This window comes from Gobio gobio (assembly GCF_949357685.1).
Source record: "Gobio gobio genome assembly, contig: scaffold_125, whole genome shotgun sequence".
In the NCBI taxonomy this organism is placed as follows: Eukaryota; Metazoa; Chordata; class Actinopteri; order Cypriniformes; family Gobionidae; genus Gobio; species Gobio gobio.
In genome coordinates, this window is record NW_027645757.1 from 77,234 (window position 1) to 96,421 (window position 19,188).

Sequence of the window (19,188 nt, forward strand, 5' to 3'; positions counted from 1 at the left end):
CTCCTGCCGTTGAGTGGATGGTTGGCTTGGCCGGGAGGAGCCTTGTGCTCCGGTTCCTGGTTGCTTGAGTTAGGCGTTGGCGTTGCTATGCAACGGCTTTCTCTGCGTCTCGGTACGCAGTCGCTGGATGCGCTCACTCTAGAAAGTCTTGTCGGTGAGGTTCAAAGAAGTTGATGAGTTCGGAAAGAGCTCTTGGTAGCTCTGAGTGTTAGTGAAACATGCAGGCAGTCAGATGGCAAGGCAAGCACAAGTGGTAGCGAGGGTCACTGCAAACACATGGCAAAAAAGCGAAAGCAAGAAGCAAAGCCAACTGTTGATCCTGAAGTTTTAAACATGTCTCTCTGGTCTGTCCCTGGAGGTGTCCCAGCCAATCAGATATCGGTTCTCGCATATCATTAGTGTGGTATTTCTGTGATGTGTGCTGGCTTTCTTTGCGAGTTTAGTGAAACACTTTTTTAGCAACCAACTTCCTAGTGTGGTTATGGTGCAATCTACACAAATGTACCTTGCATCAAAATTATGGAAATTAATATAATACATTATTATAATTAATTAATTAATAATTTTTTTATTATAATAAATTATTATTATAAATTATTAAATTATTATCAAACAGCATACACTTCTCATGACTGGATTAGCAGATAATAAAGATTCATATGCATCGAAGATCCGTCTCATAGCAAACCTACACAGGTTATATAAAACACACATACCATATCGATACACGTTGTCAGGAGATTTCTAGGGATTTCCCTGATACCTAGACTACATATATATATAAAAGAAACATATAGAAGAATATATGGGCTTACATAAAACACGGAATATGCACCGAGTCCTGATTTTGGATTAATTCATGTTATTGAATCAGGGATTTAGTCTTTAGTCCTTGTGTCTGTGTTTCTGAGAAGTCTGTGTGTGAGGATCAAAGAGTCTCTGGGATGTGTGGGTACGGGGAAGGAGGGGAAAGATGCATGATCGCTGTCTAACGTCTCTTGTTGGTAATGGGCTGTCAATACGCTTTTAGCGCCCGTAATCTCGTTAATTTATGCGGGGTTCAAAAGGGGTCTTGTGGTCCTCCTGCGGGTTAAGTCTGTGGAACAAAGGAAAGTCTTATTTGTTGGCCAACGTCATTCTCACAAGTTGGGCTTGAGACAACGCGCATATACGCTCTGCTAGGTCTGCTGTGCAGCTGCACTGCGTTTTACATAGATACATTTTGAAGGATAACATTTTGCTTCAATTCTTCGAGGAGTCCCCCTAGCGAATGCTATGTAATACTAGCTTCCCTTCTCTCAGGGAACTGAAGAGTCGATAATCAGACACTCCAAACATTAGTGAAATATGTGAAAATATGTAAACCCATCCATCTTAGTAAAAAAAGACAGCATTAATCATACTATAATTTAAATAACTTAATATTTCATGATTCACAAAGTTAAAGTAATTAGGATGCAGTATTACTGCACTTTTTAAGGATGTTGTCTTGCTTCTCTGTGACTCATATTGTTTGAGTCATTTTCTGTGACCTTTAGACTTGTAGACTTTAGATTTTTTACACACGTCACTTAAACACAGAACCAGGAAACAGGAATCACATGACTTCAGGGAAAGAGAAGCTGAAGTGTAGTTGAGCTGTTGTGTGTTTGTGTCTCTGAATTCATGCAGTAAAATGGCAGAAGCCAGAATTTCAGTGGATCAGAATGAGTTAATTCCCCATTCCCTGCGGGCACAGTTACTGTAAGAGCTGTATTACAGACTGCTGGGATCAGGAGGATCAGAAGAGAGTCTACAGCTGCCCTCAGTGCAGACAGACCTTCAGTCCAAGACTTTAGCTAAAAACACCATTCTGCCTGAAGTGGTGGAGAAACTGAAGAAGACTAAACTTCCTGCTGAGTGTTACGCTGGAGCAGGAGATGTGCAGTGTGACGTCTGTACTGGAAGAAAACACAAAGCCGTCAAGTCCTGTCTGGTGTGTCTGAACTCTTACTGTCAAACTCATTTCAAGGACTATCACTCACGTAAGCTACACAAAGTGACGGATGCAACTAGATGATCTGCCCGAAACACAACAAGCTCCTTGAGGTTTTCTGCTGCACCGATCAGACGTGTATATGTGTGCTGTGTATGGAGGAACATAAAAACCACGACACTGTATCAGCTGCAGCTCAGAGGACAGAGAAACAGGTATGAACTTTATGCTGGAACTCTGTAGCCAGCAAGCTAAACAATTCTACTCAATAACAAATCTTGACAACAGGAAGTCATTGTTCAGATCATTTACTGAGGAACATGTAAAACTATAAAATAAAAAGATGTATGAATAACATGAAATGAGTTGCATGAAAAATGTTGAGTCCAATTATGTCCAACATTCAATTATGATGTTGAGACAATCGTGCAAAATGTTTACACAATATACATATACTGAGAGATAAAGACGGTAAGAAGTACAAATATATTATAATATGAATAAAACTATGAATTTCATTTTCAATTCACATTTATTTGTATAGTGCTTTTCATAATACATATCGCTTCAAAGCAGCTTTAATGAAAATGCATACGTCTACATTACAAATTAGAGTGATCTGTTATCAGAGGAGACTGTGTCCACGTTATGTATTTCAGAAATGTAGGGGAGAGTACAATTATGTGATTTTGTTTCATTAATACAGTGTATACTATATGAAATATGACAACATGCCCCATAGGTGGGGTACATTGTAACATGTGAGGGGTGTTGTATTTGCCCTTTGGCAGGTTTTCTAGCTTTATATGTAATAAAGAGAAGAGACAGGTGTAGCTTCGATCACTGTTTACTCAAGCTTCATGTTTTTCACACACAAGGTTTTTCAACCATCAGGTAGTCTCGCGATAATGACGTCACACATATATCGTACTCAGTGTAACTGAGGCATTAAACTTAATCTCAGAGGCAAAAATTGTAGTTTTATGAAAAACAGACTTTTTACACATGGATATTAATTTGATATTAGTTATTGTTTAAAAAAAGAATCTAAAAATAAAATACACTAAAAATATGTCTTATAGATCAGGGATAGGCACCGTTGGTCCTGGAGTTTGGAATTCCAAAGCTGCCAATATTTAAAATAAATAAATATACAATTAAATGTAAAAAAGCAAAAATAAATAAATTAATATATAAATAAATATACATAGGAAAGCGAAAATAAATAAACAAATAATTATTTATACATTTATTTCCTTATTTATGTATATATTTTTTTCCATATTTATTTATTTATACATATCTATTTTTATTTATTTCCACATTTATTCATTTCTACATTTATTTCTTCCTACATTTCTTTGTGTGTAGGGTAATGAGGAGGGAGTGGTTTACCTCAGACATAGGTAAGGCCACAGTGACACCTTGTGGTCGAAATATAATAAGTATAGCCTACTGACGTTGATAATGTCTGTGACTTGGATAGGTATATGGCCAAAATCTTAAATCTCACTGTGTGACATGGATAGGCAACTCTTTATTCCAGACATGGCCGTAGAACATTGTCTGGTCTGGATTTGTAAAATGTCCTGGGAAAACAAACATGAACAGCAACATCTTCAACAGACAGGGACTATGCAAATATGAAGATATTTTAGTTGAAATCCGATGGCTCTGAAAGGCCTCCATTGGCTCAATGCACTTTACACTCTCAAGACCCATAAAAGGCACTAAAGACGTCGTTACAAAGTCCATCTCACTAAAGTGCAGGTTCTACAATAACTTTATGAAGCGGCGAGAATAGTTTTTGTGTGCAAAAAAAACCTAAATAACGACTTATATAGTGATGACCGATTTCAAAACATTGCATCATGAAGCTTTGAAGCGTTATGAATCAGTGAGTCGATTCAGCGGTTGAATCGCCAAAGTCACGTGATTTCAGCAGTTTGACACGCGATCCGAATCATGTCAAATAACTGCTCCACGCGGCTCCGGGGTGTTAATAAAGGCCTTCTGAAGCGAATCTTCAGTTTGTGTAAGAAAAATATTTATATTTAATACTTTATCAAGTAAACTTTTGGCCCACCACCTTCTGTGGGTTGAATGTTGAAAGTGAAACTCCAGATGTGTTCGTGACGTCATTACGAGCGGACCTGGTCGCATTAGTCTTTCGATCGGCAGGGGAACTTTCAAAAATGTTTCCATAAATTGAACATGGAAGGTGGTCGGCCGAAAGTTTACTTGATAAAGTTTTAAATATGGATATTTTTCTTACACAAACGCATCGATTCGCTTCAGAAGGCCTTTATTAACACCCCAGAGCCGCGTGGAGCAGTTATATGACAGGCAGATGCACTTTTTATGGACTTCAAAAACAGAGCAACTATGAATCCAATTCTAAAGCTTGGATTAGCCTGGACTTTTGTAATATAATTCTATTTTATTCATCTGAAAGAAGAATGTCATATACACCTAGGATGACTTGAGGGTGAGTAAATTATGGGCTAATTTTTGATTTTTGGGTGAACTATCCCTTTAAGTTTGTTTTGTAATTTGTTCGTATTTAGGACCATTTATGATATGATTATATCTTATATACTTTATATCTTAAATAGTGCTAAACTCAGCCCCCTTCTGTCGTCCCATTCTGATGGACAACTTATAAAGAGCAGCAGATTGCATGAGATACTTCACTTTTCTCACAGCTATGGACTTTTTTGCACAGGAATAAAATCAGGTTCTGTTTTTTTTTTTTTTTTTTTTTTACTTCATTTATAATTCATGCAATTTAAGTTTTGTTTTTTAATATTACTATGCATAGCTATTAAATACTGACCAATGTTTTACTGTAACAGAATATCCTGAATAATGGGTGCCAAGGTTTCAGTCATCAATGGGACTCCTTATACCTGGTACTTTCGCAGCCAGGACGGAGGGGTAAGGAATCTTTATGCATTCACTACACCAGATTATTTATGCAATTCTATATTCTAAATACTGCTTCATAGTTATTTTTTTCCCTATTTAACATGCCCTCTGATTAGCCAGATAATAACTGAGAGAATGACATATCTCACAACAATGTCATACTGTTCTTTACATATTATTTTTTTGACTGCTTTTTTGATGGAAACTGATGTATAATTCTGTTCCCCAGTTTACACGCATCAGTCCTGGCTGCACAGAATCTTATGAAGAGAAGCAGTTAATCCATCGCTACATCTATGTCAGATATGAAAATCACTCATGGGATAGTTTTAAGTACGAGTTTAACACCCATAAAAGCAACCCCTCTTTTATCTTAAGAGAAACCTACGACCGTTCCAAAATTCAGATGCACTGCACCTCTGAGGGTGGCACTCATTACTGTCCCAACTACGGTAAGTTTCTGCAAACATATCAGTTCTGCATTACACTATACAGCCAAAAGTATGTTCACCCCTGACCATCACATCCATATGTGCTTGCTGAACGTCCCTTTCCAGATAAATTTTTTTAAATAAATACATTTATAATAAAGCCTTTGCTGTTACAACAAAGCTCCACTCCTCTGGGAAGGCTTTCCAGTAGATTTTGGAGCGTGGCTGTGGGGATTTGTGTTGATTCAACTACAAGAGCATTAGTGAGGTCAGGGATTGATGTTGGGCGAGGAGGCCTACATATGTGGCCATTAAGAATTCACTTTTTTTTCCCACAGCATTCCGCATTTCGTTCTGCGGATTGCCACTGAATCCTGTCAGCATGTTTTTTAGAATTTAAATAAATATGTTGTGCTTCACAGAATATCCACCAGGTGGTGCACGGAACAACATTCGGAATCTATAGGCCAGACTTAATTGCTCGTAAACACTTTGAAGTTATTTGTCTTCGGCTGATTGTTAATGTGCTTATATATTATTATAGTATGTTGCATTATAAAATTGGATTAACATAATTTTCAGTGTCAGCAAATTATTAACCGCAAGTAATTGTGTGGTTGTGAGAAAACATCTACAATAAAATATAAATAAAAAAGTATTAGATACAAATATTTGATATGGTAATACAGACATTGAAAATCTATTTACACATGAGTGTAAAGCGGATCAATATTTTATGTGTATTGTAAACAATTTATTGCGCTAGCTCTGCAATCAGGAGATCATGTGTAGGCTACACAACTATTTATTTATTGTGTATATTTAACTTTATTCGGTTGTTAATGTTATTTGAAAAATAATGTGCCTACCAATAGGATATTTCATGATGAATTTTGGTAAGGTGAATTTTGTGTGTAACACAGACGGTGCAGGCAGTAAATTATAATGATTTCACTTACTGTATTTGTATGGCCAAGTTACTTCTGCTGTCATTAGGAAAAAATCCATCAGAACACACTGGCACATTCGTCGACAAGAGGGTTAAAGAAAACGTGCCTATTTAGTTTCATATTTATTTTTAAATATTAGCCTATAATATTATTTTTAAATTTCATCTGTTGATTATTAAAAGTGAACAGCATAAGTAAGATGCGCAATATGTCAGGAGACATGGATCAGACATGATTTTGACAACTTCGTTAAAGTTTGGTAGAAAGACTTTCTTTAAACTGAATTTTGTTTTGTATAAATCGTATCTTAATTTTAATCAATGTTTCATCAGCCAGTTGCCTGGATTTAATAAACAAGAAGCAAACCAAAAACGTAGAGTGTGGAATTGATTGAAGTGCTGTAACAATATTAGTCCACTGGAGGCAAGTTGCAGAACCCAAGTGCAGTTTTTTTTTCAAAATACAAAACATAAAAGACTTGCTTGGCAAAACAATAAACAAAAGACTTGGCTTGACTGCACTTGGCATGAACAGACTTGAAGACAGACTTAAGCCCTATTCGCATGGGATTAGTATTATCTGGGGACCTCTGGTGATTTGTAATAATTGCAGAGAATGTCAAAAATCTAGGTAGCGTCTGTTGTCTAACTGAACGTCTCGGTTACGTATGAAACCCTCGTTCCCTGAGGAGGGAACGGAGACGTACGTTAGTGACTAACGAATGGGGGTTTCGCTTAGAAGCCAATCATCTTCTTCGTATTCAACAGCGCCCAATGGCAGTGCCAATGCCATGGGCATGCGGAATTTGCATGCGTAACTCCGCCCCACCTCGTGGGTATATCAGGAAGTACGCTGGCAATATCGCATTATGTTACTGCTGCAGGAGCCAAGACTGAACTCCGCGTTCCAGGCAGCACAGCTGACGTGGCAAAGGAAACGTACGTCTCCGTTCCCTCCTCAGGGAACGAGGGTTACATACGTAACCGAGACGTTCCCTTTCGTTCAGTCACTACGACGTACGTTAGTGACTAACGAATGGGGGATCCTATTCAACAACGCCACTCAACTGTCATCCAGTGCCCTGCGTAAGTGTGAGACCTGCCAGTTAAGGCCGTAGGACTCCCACTTATCACAGGATTACCAAGGTACACTGGGAAGCATATCCCAGTGAGGGAATGCCAAGATGCCTACCGTAGGGAGGACTTAGAGAATACACATATGACCCGCTGAGGGCTGCATATGGAAGATCTCTAGGGTACCAGCCGAAGGTGGATTTTTAACCCTAGGGGTGGCAGGGACTTGCCAAGGGAAAGACACCTGCTCACTGAGGAGGCTTACGGTGGGAATACTCGTGTGGGGGTCGCCGGAGGGGAACCATGCACACGGAGCACCTGGCCGGACATGAGGGTCTGGGCTCGAAAGGGCAGACTGAACTGATGTCGGCGTAAGCAGTGCTGGAGGAGCTCAGGGCTCTCGGGGAGCTCACCTGAGGAAAATATCGCACGTATCCAGTCCTTGGAGTGGAATGGCGAGCAAGCGAAGACACCTGAGCCTGGCCCATTACCGGCCACCCGTAGGGGCGAGTACATAGTCGGACACTGGCTCCACTCGGAGATTGTAGAATCTGGCGAATGTGTTGGGTGTCGCCCAGCCTGCAGCTCTGCAGATGTCTGTTAGCGAGGCGCCATGCGCTAGAGCCCAAGAGGAGGCCACACTCCGGGTGGAGTGTGCCCTCACACCAAGGGGACATGGTCGGCCTTGCTGCCTGTATGCCAAAACAATGGTGTCCACTATCCAGTGAGACAACCTCTGCTTTGAGAGAGCGCTTCCCTTCCGCTCTCCACCATAACAGACAAAGAGCTGGTCTGAGGTCCTGAAACACTGCGTCATGTCTACGTAAGCGCGGAGAGCGCGTACTGGACAGAGCAATGCCAAGGCTGGGTCTGCCTCCTCCAAAGGCAGCGCTTGCAGGTTCACCACCTGATCTCGGAACGGAGTGGTAGGAACCTTGGGCACATATCCGGGCCGGGGTCTCAGGATCACGTGAGAGTTAGCCGGCCCGAACTCAAGGCACGCTTCGTCAACCGAAAATGCTTGCAGGTCCCCGACCCTCTTAAGCGAGGCCAATGCGGTCAGCAGAGCCGTCTTCATAGACAAGAACTTAATCTCGGCCGACCGCAAAGGCTCAAAGGGAGGCCTCTGCAGAGCACTTAAGACTACTGAGAGGTCCCAAGAGGGAACGAGAGGATTCAGTCTCCTCGCCCCCCTCAGGAACCTGATGATCAGGTCGTGCTGACTTACCTTTTTGTCTCCCAGGAGATCGTGGTAGGCAGATATTGCGGCCATGTACACTTTTAGGGTGGAGGGAGACAGCCTTCGCTCCACCCCCTCCTGGAGAAACGATAGCACGGACCCGATCGGGCATTTCCAGGGGTCTTCTTGGCGGGAAGAGCACCATGTGATGAAGAGGTTCCACTTCAACGCATAGAGACGTCGCGTAGACTCAGCTCTAGCGGAAGTGATGGTAGCGACCACCGCAGGTGGAAGGCTACTCAAACCTACCGTGTCCCGTCCAGAAGCCACACGTGGAGCTTCCAGAACGCTGGACGCGGGTGCCAAAAGGTGCCCCGTCTCTGAGTCAGGAGGTCCGGTCTCAGAGGAATAGGCCAGGGAGGGGCTGTCGCAAGGAGTAAGAGTTCTGGGAACCAGGTCTGGCCGTGCCAAAGCGGGGCGACCAACATGACCTGCTCCTTGTCCTCCCTGATCTTGCACAGTACCCGTGCAAGAAGGCTCACTGGGGGAAACGCATACTTGCGTAGCCCTGACGGCCAGCTGTGCGCCAGTGCATCCGTGCTGAGGGTGCCCTCGGTCAGGGAATAATACAGGGAGCAATGGGAAGAGTCCTGGGAGGCAAACAGATCTACCTGTGCGTCGCCGAACCGTTCCCATATCAGATGGATCGTCTGGGGGTGGAGTCTCCACTCTCCGGGGAGAGGCTGAAACCGTGAGAGCTCGTCGGCTGCACAGTTCAGGTCTCCAGGGATGTGGACAGCACGAAGGGACCTCAGGCGCTTCTGACTCCACAAAACGAGATGGCGGGCGAGTTGAGACATACGGTGGGAGCGTAGACCGCCCTGGTGGTTGATGTACGCTACTACGGCCGTGTTGTCTGTCCTGACTAGCACATGTTGACCCCTCAGCAACGCTCGGAAGCGGTGCAGGGCGAACCGTACTGCCAGTAACTCGAGGCAATTGACATGCAGAAGGCGCTGGGGTCCTGTCCAGGAGCCCGCGGCTGCTTGTCCATTGCACATGGCACCCCAGCCCGTGGATGATGCATCTGTTGTCACAACAACATGCCGGGAAGCTCGTTCTAAGGACACTCCGGTCCGTAGAAAACTGAGGTTCGACCACGGGGTGAGTGTCTGTAAGCAGGCCCGGGTCACTGGGACCCGGAGCGTGCCAGACCGCCATGCCCATCTCGGGACTCGATCGCGTAGCCAGTGCTGAAGCGGTCTCATATGAAGCAATCCGAGCGGCGTTACCGCGGCTGCAGATGCCATATGCCCCAGGAGCCTCTGAAAATGTTTCAGTGGAACCGCACTCTTGCCCTCGAGTTGTCGAAGGGAAGTCAGCAGAGACTGCGCGCGCTCGCTCGAAAGCTGCGCGCACATGGCGACCGAGTCGATATCCATACCGAGAAAAGAGATCCTCTGCGCGGGGCAAAGTTTGCTCTTCTCCCAGTTGACCCGAAGGCCCAGACGGGCTAGGTGATGGAGCACCAGATCTCTGTGTCCGCAAACCTGCTCTCGAGAGGGACCCAGTATGAGCCAGTCGTCGAGGTAGTTCAGGATGCGGACCCCGTGCTGCCGAAGGGGCGCAAGGGCTGCCTCGGCAATCTTCGTAAAGACGCGAGGGGACAGAGATAGCCCGAATGGTAGAACCGCGTACTGATATGCCCGCCCCTCGAAAGCAAACCGTAGGAACGGTCTGTGTCGAGGCAAAATGGAGACATGGAAGTAGGCGTCCTTCAGGTCGATCGCTGCAAACCAATCGTGTGGACGAACGCATTCGAAAAGGCGTTTCGCTGTCAACATCTTGAACGGAAACCGGTGAAGGTAACGGTTCAAGACGCGCAGGTCCAGGATTGGCCGTAGCCCACCGGTCTTTTTGGGTACAATGAAGTACGGGCTGTAAAACCCGCAATTCATCTCGGCTGGAGGGACAGGTTCGATCGCACCCTTCGCCAGTAGGGTGGCAATCTCCGCTCGCATGACGGGGGCGTTGGCCCCGATCATAGTGGAACGGACTCCCCGGAAGCAGGGAGGAACCTGCGCGAACTGAATCGCGTAGCCGCGCCTGACGGTCCGCTCGACCCAGCGGGACAGCCCTGGAAGCTGAAGCCAGACATCCAGAAACTGCACCAGCGGGGTCATACGGTGTACAGACGTGCCCGGTGTGGGCTTGCAGCGATGCAGCGTCACCGGCCCGGACATGGGAGGCTGTGGGGCGTCCCGGTGCGGGGGCACGGTTGACAGCTGCGTCCTGACAGAGGAGACCAGGGAAGGACGCACGTTCCACTGGGGTCTGCTCTGCCAGGAGGCTGGCGACAGAGTGGGATGCGAGTGGCGGGACCCGTGGGTGGCGCGCACCGTCATCACCGGACTCTGGGGGCTCAGGGATGGGAGTGTTAATTCTTTCTTTGACCAACATAGGGTGCTGCTGACCCGGGGGCCAGCAGCTGAACAAAGGATTCTCCCCCGGCCCTCCACCGGGGGAAGGAGTGGTCCTGCTACCATCTCCTCGAAAGAATTTCCCATCCCTGAGCCGTCCGTCTCAAGAGCGCCGCTTGGCCTGGCGTTTAGCGGGGCGCGGGGCGGCCTGAGGGTCTTGGACGCCTTCCTACGGCTTCCTCCGCGACCCGGCCCGGGTGAAGGCTGCTGCTTGGACCGGGTGGGAGGGGCGGGAGCCTTAGGAGGGCGTCCTCGGCGTGGAGCAGACTGAGGCGACTGTGCCGGCGGCTGGGTGGAGGCAGCAGCTGGCCGCCGGGGCAGTACGTGCTTGATAGCCTCAGTCTGCTTCTGGGCGATTGAGAACTGTTGGGCAAAGTCCTCAACCGCCCCGCCGAAGAGGCCGGCCTGGGATATGGGGGCATCGAGGAACCGGGTCCGCTCGGTGTCCCGCATATCGGCCAGGTTCAGCCACAGGTGACGCTCCTGGACCACATTTGTGGACATCACTTGACCCAGGGAGCGTGCGGTCACCTTCGTCGCCCGGAGAGCGAGGTCGGTGGCGGCACGCAGCTCATTTAAGAGCCCCGGATCAACTCCACCCTCGTGCATGTCCTTGAGGATCCTGGCCTGGTAGACCTGGAGGATCGCCATGGCATGCAGCGAAGCGGCAGCCTGCCCTGCGGCTCTGTGCGATTTCGACACCAAGGTTGATGTGAACCGACAGGCTTTGGAGGGGTGCTTAGGATCACCACGCCAGGTTGAAGCGCTCTGAGGACACAGTTGCATCGCAACAGAACGTTCAACTGGAGGGATCCCAGTGTACCCTTTAGCTGCCGCCCCATCGAGGACGGAGAAGGCGGAGGAAGCCACCGAACGGTCGCGGGAAGACAACGGGGACTTCCAGGACCGCGTGAGTTCCTCATGCAGCTCGGGAAAGAAAGGTATTGAGGGCAAGGACTGACGGGTGTCAGCGCGAGCCCCCAAAAACCAATCATCGAGCCTTGAGCGTTCGGGACAGGGTGGAGGGTTCCACTCGATCCCTAAACTCGCGGCTGCCCGAGACAACATGGCTGTCAGCTCTGGATCTGACTCGGGCAATGCTGGCACGCCCGAAGGCGGCAGCACAGCCGAGTCATCATCTCCAGAGGACTCGAGCCCACCTTGTGATGCGGTGATCGACATCGCATCCTCCTCCGGAGCGCCAAATGAGATGCGCGGGGGGGCCGGAGCCGGCCCCGCGATCTGCATCTGAACGCTCGCGAGTTGCAATGTGCAAGACGGGGGTGTGGCCCGAGGCATGAGCGTCGGGGCTTTGTTCCACACCGTAACCGTCAAGTCACCCTGACCACCAGCCGAAGTACTGGGCCTCTGGGACTCAGTAGATCGGGGTGTGGTAGAGGGGACTCTCACTTCAGTACGAAGGTCATGGAGTCTTGACCGCAACACTGCGATGGTCATGTTCCCGCAGTGAGAACATGACGCATCCACGAACGCTGTCTGAGCATGCTGAAAGCCCAAACATACCAGACAGTGTTCGTGCCCATCAGAGGAGGAAAGCAACCGACCACACCCAGAAGTACACGGACGAGACATCCTGAAAAGGACGCGTCACGTGTAAGCTCTTTTATGAGAGGAAAGCCTCGCAGAGAACGCCGAAGCGCCCAGGGACCACACACCAGCTGTCTAGCAGACCACTGCGCAGATCAGCAGGCAGGCTGTATGATGATCACTGGAACGCGCCGTAACACCAACGCCTCTGGAAAGCTGCTCGTCTCGAAAGCTGTCGAAGACTCAGATCAGGCTTGTAGGAGTGAAGAGATCCTCTTGGCTCCAAAGCAGAAACATAATGCGATATTGCCAGCGTACTTCCTGATATACCCACGAGGTGGGGCGGAGTTACGCATGCAAATTCCGCATGCCCATGGCATTGGCACTGCCATTGGGCGCTGTTGAATACGAAGAAGATGATTGGCTTCTAAGCGAAACCCCCATTCGTTAGTCACTAACGTACGTCGTAGTGACTGAACGAAAGGGAACTAAATTATTTTGATTACTATAAAACAATCAAAATGATATCGATACGACTGTTTATAATTTCATACAGCTATATCTATAACGATAAAACATTAAAAAGTCTTGACATCATATCCGGGAGATAAATCAGTAAATTCGAGTAAAATCACAGGTAGTGATGTTGCGTCTGACACCGACGCTCTGAAGCTTGCTTCAAACTCGAACAGTCCTTGCATGAACCACTGCCTCGGAGCTTGTATCATTATGTCACTAGTCACGTGAAAATGACGTCTGAAGCAAACACACTGGTTCACTCCTGTAGTGAACCACCTGACTGCTTTGACAGCCAAATCCAGTGTTGACAGGTTTGAAACCTGGCAGCTGAATTTCTTATAAAAGTGAAGCCAAACCATGGCAACACCGTGGGTTGTAGTAGTCTAGTCGGTGATTGGATTGGCGTTATTGTTGAGGAGAGTGGATTGAGTTTATTTCAGTGTCACCTTCTGCCACATTTTTTTTATTATTAATTAGAGAACATATGAACATTGTTACATAAAAACACGCATCAAAGACAGAAACTTCAAAAACCCTCTGCTACATTATACAAGTACAACCAGTTACACAAGCACATTGCAACGTACAAAAATATCAGTCCCACCAGTTAACAAGTTATACTGAGTTCTGAGTTCTATTTTATTAGAAACCATTCGAATTTCTGTGATGTTTCCAACTTTTTTTAAGCTGGTCTGATCTTCTGTCCTTGTCTAAAGAAATAATTACACACACACACATCATGCTTAATGTTTTATTATCAAGGTGAACACATGAAATTCATCAGTATCTGTAAAATTCACCTAAATGAGTTTCACAGCACAAACACTGTTTCAGCTTTGATCGCCTCGGTAAACACGTAATAAACGGGGCGTTAACATATAAGCCTACTTGCATTTTATGGTTGTCAGCTTTGTTGCATTACATTTACTTCACCAGGAGATGGTGCTGCAATTTCTATCTGAATGAAGCTTCGAGTAATGAACCATTTTCGACACAATTGTATCAGAAAGCAATAATGGTTCGAAACGCTTCATTTGGCCATCACTAATCACAGGCTTGCTTATCCCGTACAAATGCGCCACGCAAAATTCATATGTGGGGGAGTAATTTCTAAATCACACGAGGTCCCCAGATAATACTAATCCCGTGCGAATAGGGCTTTAGACTTGACAAACACTCACCACCAATGGGTTACAACAACAATACCAGACAAGGACCAAGGCAAACATGAGGTTTTAAATACACTGAGACTAATGACTGGACAAGGTACACCTGTGAACAATGATTAAACAATGAACCAATGACAAAATGACACAAGAACACATGAGGGCATGGGGATTACATGACAACCAGGAAACCTGACGGCCCTTTCACATTGCAAGCGTGAGCAGTGCGTGAGCGTCACGTCAGCGTAACTACACCGTGACTGCAGCTGCAGACACGCAAGAGTATTCACACTGGAAGCGTTTGTACAGCGTCACAGCAGCGGCTCCAAGGCTACATATAATGCTCTCTTATATCATATATGAGCATTTCTTTATAAAGACAACTAGCCTATATTTGTTTTTAGAAGGTGGTCATTTATAAACTTGATAGTCTTGAAACTTTGTTAACATGGGGAGGTGTAGGCTGCAACATTCGCAAGTAAAATGGTAAACGATAAACACAACCAAGAAAACTGCGATCATGTGGTCTCAGTCATACTTTGATACGTTTACAAAACCGCAAACTACGCAGACAAAAATAAAATGCACACTCTTGTTTGATTTGGGTAGTGCTAGAGCCTAGACCTGTCTGTGTAGCCTCAAATACATTTACATTTACATTACATTTACATTTAGTCATTTAGCAGACGCTTTTATCCAAAGCGACTTACAAATGAGAGCAAAAGAAGCAACTAGAACAGTCAAGGGCAACAATATGCAAGTGCTGTAACAAGTCTCAGTTAATCTAGCTCAGAACAAACGACAGTTTTTTTTTTTTTTTTTTATTAAATAAATTGGACAGACAGAAAATGAATAGAATGATAAGTGCTATTCTTGATTGGTCAGGTGCTGCTGGAAGAGATGGGTCTTTAGGCGTTTTTTTGAAAATGGTTACCGACTCGGCCGCACGAATTGAGATAGGCAGGTCATTCCACCAGGTGGGAACAGCCCAGGAAAAGCTCCGTGAGAGCGATTTCATGCCTCTCTGGTATGGCACCACAAGGCGTCGTTCACTAGCAGAACGTAAGTTTCTGGAGGGTGTGTAAGTCTGAACAAGCGAGTTTAGGTATATTGGTGCAGAGCCAGTGGTTGCTTTGAAGGCGAGCACCAGTGCCTTGAATTTGATGCGAGCAGCTATTGGCAGCCAGTGCAGACTGATGAAGAGAGGTGTGACGTGCGCTCTCTTCGGCTCTTCGGCAAATAATGAAATAATGTTTGTAGTCTATATATATATATATATATATATATATATATATATATATATATATATATATATATATATATATATATATATATATATATATATATATATATATATATATATATATATATATATATACATACATACATACATACATACATACATACATACATACATACATACTATACTTTAACCCGCTGAATAATTAAAATGGTTTAAATGGGTAAATCCTCTAAATATCTTTTTATTTTTCATTTTATTTTCTGACACACTTCAGTCTTGTTAAAACACACTACACGTGTTTCTTGTGTGCATTTTGAGCACCTTTTGTGTGAAATCATATTTATTTTGTCCATTAAAAGTGTGCTTTCACTTTAATTGAGCGTCAGCAGCAGCAAAAATAGGCTCCGCGCCGAAACCCCCGCTTCACTGCTGCTCACGCGACGCTCCTGCTCCCGGTGTGAATGCACTCATTGATTAACATGGGCGCCGAAAAAAATACGCGCTGCTCACGCACGCGGTGTGAAACGGCCGTGAGAGAGAACATCCCAGATAGCAGACCAAAACTGAATCATCGTTGAATCAATGTTAATGCGTCAACTAAAATATAATTGAATCAATGTTGAAATTTAACATTGATTTTTCACCAGGTTTGTCTCAAAATCCAAATGAATCAAATAGGATCAACTCACAAACGAGTCAATGAATGCATGTGCGGCACATAGACTGTAAAAAAATATGGACGTAGTGTCCGTGACGTCACCCATAGGATTCTGATGAGCCGTTCTGAAGCCTAAAGTATGGACGAGATGGCCGTTGCCATCTTGGCAACGCGTCATCGCGCGTCACTCCCGGATAACATAAAATGGGCAAAAAGGTGGGACGTGGGCGGAGCTTAAGTGACGCGATGACTAACAGACAGCAGATAAATGGCTATCCACCTGTCACTCGAAGTGGCCACGCCCTTGATTATGCAGAACTTTAATGCTTTATATAATGTAAACGAATTATAAAAAAATTCACCCCCCTCACAGTTGTCATGAAGGGCAAAATGAGCCGTATGGACCAAAAGCACAATTTGTACCAGACTGTAAACATGCTTTATTCTGCTGTAAAGTTGGCCAGATTCTGTTCCCTTCTGGAGCCTGTCCCTAGCGGCCAGTCGATGAATTGCAGTTTAAGGCACTTCTGTATTGGCTTCAAGAGAAACTGCGGTAGGTTGCCGCTTGGTGCGGCACCATATCCACAAATGCACATCTTAATCGTTGCACGCACAGATTAATCATTTTTATATTAAAATCATCTCATAGATGAACACCTGACAACAAACGACGCACAACAAAGCTGAAAATCGGCCCGAGCCGAGTTGCAAGAGTCAGAATTCGGCTCAAAATCGGACTGTGTATGCCCAGCTTAAGAAATAAAGATGAATAAAAATATGATAGGGTTTGGGGAAAAACAAACTAAAATTCAATGTATTAAAGAATATCCTGGCTGTTGGTTGTGTACGGAGGGCATTCGCGTGACTTTATTAACGTCGCAGTTCACTCTGACTCGCCCAGGAGAAGCTCACAAGTTATAAGAAATAAAGATTGAGCTGAATTGTATTCATCTTTTTGTACTTACCTCTAAAAAACACTGTTGCTGTCCTGTCTCTGTCTCTTTCGCGCTTGAAGTCTGTTAAACTGCGCTTTGATCTGAAGGTGCATTACTGCCACCTACTGGATTGGATTGTGGCGCATTTGATCGGTAGGGGAAAATATTCAAAATTCTTTATTAACCCTGTATTCATTAGATAAATAATTAAATGTATGTAAATTCTACATTATTTTTAAAATAATAATAATAGCCTTCATTTTATAAATTTAAAACAGGCTATGATTTATATAACTGGATGACCACAAGAATTAAAGACTCTGTGACAGTCATTATATCTCTCTGCATGTGCTGTAGCCAAAAACACTAGAGGATTGGAGATGTTTTCCATGATGGAGGGGATTTTAAAACAATTAAAACATTAATATTAATAATACTGATAATAATCAACTGGTTCATCCCATTGAGTTCAATTTATGGTAGGAGTTCTTTGTTAATCCACACACTTGTTGGTGGAGATTCATCCCTTGAGGATAATGAATGTGCTCACATTTCACAGAAATGTACCCAATTGTTTTGGATTTGCTTTAACATGTTGAATGATGGGACAGATAGATTGACTGTACGCCTCACCAGTGGAGAATTAAGCTGACCAAAAATCAACATTGATTCAATGTTTGTCTTTTCAACACTGAAAAGCATGGAATTATCAACATTGTTCCAATATTATTTAGCATTGAATTTTCAACATTGGTCCAACATTTTTTTTAGCATGGAATTATCAACATTGATCCAATATTATTTAGCATTGAAATTTCAACCTCAACCAAACTGATGATTCTGATGGAATTTCAACATTGACTCAATGTCACAATGCTATCTGGGATAGGCTTGTTCGACTTGATGCAGCGATGCACAGACCGATCGGCGGCTGACTTGAAGCAGTGCATGCCGGTTAGAAATTTTGTCCGACTTGGTGCAGTGCCGATGCCACATGACAGTGACGTATGGCATCATAGCACCGCGAGAGCGATTCGAGAGCAGTCGGCTAATACAGCCAGTGCAGTTTCTCTAGAGCGGCTGCACCAGACTGCACATGACGACACAGCTGTTCCATGATTGTGTTTATTCTAAAACCTTCAGTTTTTTATAACAGTAAAACCTCTTTTCATGTAGTCGCAATGTTATATTGTCATGTTTATCAAAATAAAACCGATAAAAAAACATGAACATGAAACAACACCAAAACACACTGACAGTTCCCCAGACGCCCAAACAAAATCAAACCACCACCAGGGCTGTACGTTAACTTTTTTTGCACATAGCACTGGTGCTACAGAGGTTGAAAGTTTTGTAGCACAGCCCACAAAATTGTAGCACATGTATAAAACATCTGTTACCATGTCTGAAAAATGCTATTCAATACAAATATTTAAGAATAAAAATAATAATAACAATTATTATTATTATTTTTATTATTATATTTTACAGAAAACATAAATCATTAGAAAGGTCTAAGGTTTTATAATAAAATATAAAATTATGATTAAAATGTGACTGTAATGTCTTAATTTTTGTCTTATTTTATCTTATGTATTCACTGAGAAAGAAAAAAGTACTGTACACGTCTCTACACCGCGAATCTATCACTGTACTACAGAAAATTATAAAATAATATAATTTCTGCCTCATTCTGTGATCTGAAGCCTGTCAGATTACAAAAGTAGGTTATTTCAAACACTCGATTAAATGTTCTCTTTTGTTGGACAACAGGTTTGTAAACGCTTCTCATTATAAGTTTGGGAAGAGGTTGTTGCTTTTTCTAATGCACATTAAGGGCTTTAACACTGGGCACGTTTGCTGTGGTCATGTCCAAAACGCGATTTGGTTTCACACTCAACTTGATTCTATCGAACCCTGGTGCACTTGTTCATCTTACCTCATCAAAAATGTGCACGGCGGATGATAGAAAACACACTGCCGTAAATATATTGTGTTTTTGTTCATTTGGTGCTATTATGCGCAGCTGAGTAAACGACTCTTGGGTTTACTGTATGTGCGTCGCATGAAGTTCATTTGTTGCCCTGATTGCACGCATATGC

The 19,188-nt window shown here is 44.3% G+C and overlaps 1 protein-coding gene across 2 annotated transcripts in view; it reads left to right on the forward strand.

Moving 5' to 3' along the window:
• The first annotated feature begins 1,603 nt into the window (after positions 1–1,603).
• The window catches only part of LOC307122364 (uncharacterized protein), a 60,655-nt gene continuing 43,070 nt past the window's right edge, over positions 1,604–19,188 (forward strand). For both annotated transcript variants that reach the window (XM_079846355.1, XM_079846356.1), the window contains exons 1-3: positions 1,604–2,190; positions 4,831–4,912; positions 5,133–5,355. In XM_079846355.1, the coding sequence (XP_079702481.1) occupies positions 4,844–4,912; positions 5,133–5,355 (292 nt within the window). In that variant the 5' untranslated portion in view covers positions 1,604–2,190; positions 4,831–4,843. The remainder of the gene's footprint in view (positions 2,191–4,830; positions 4,913–5,132; positions 5,356–19,188) is intronic.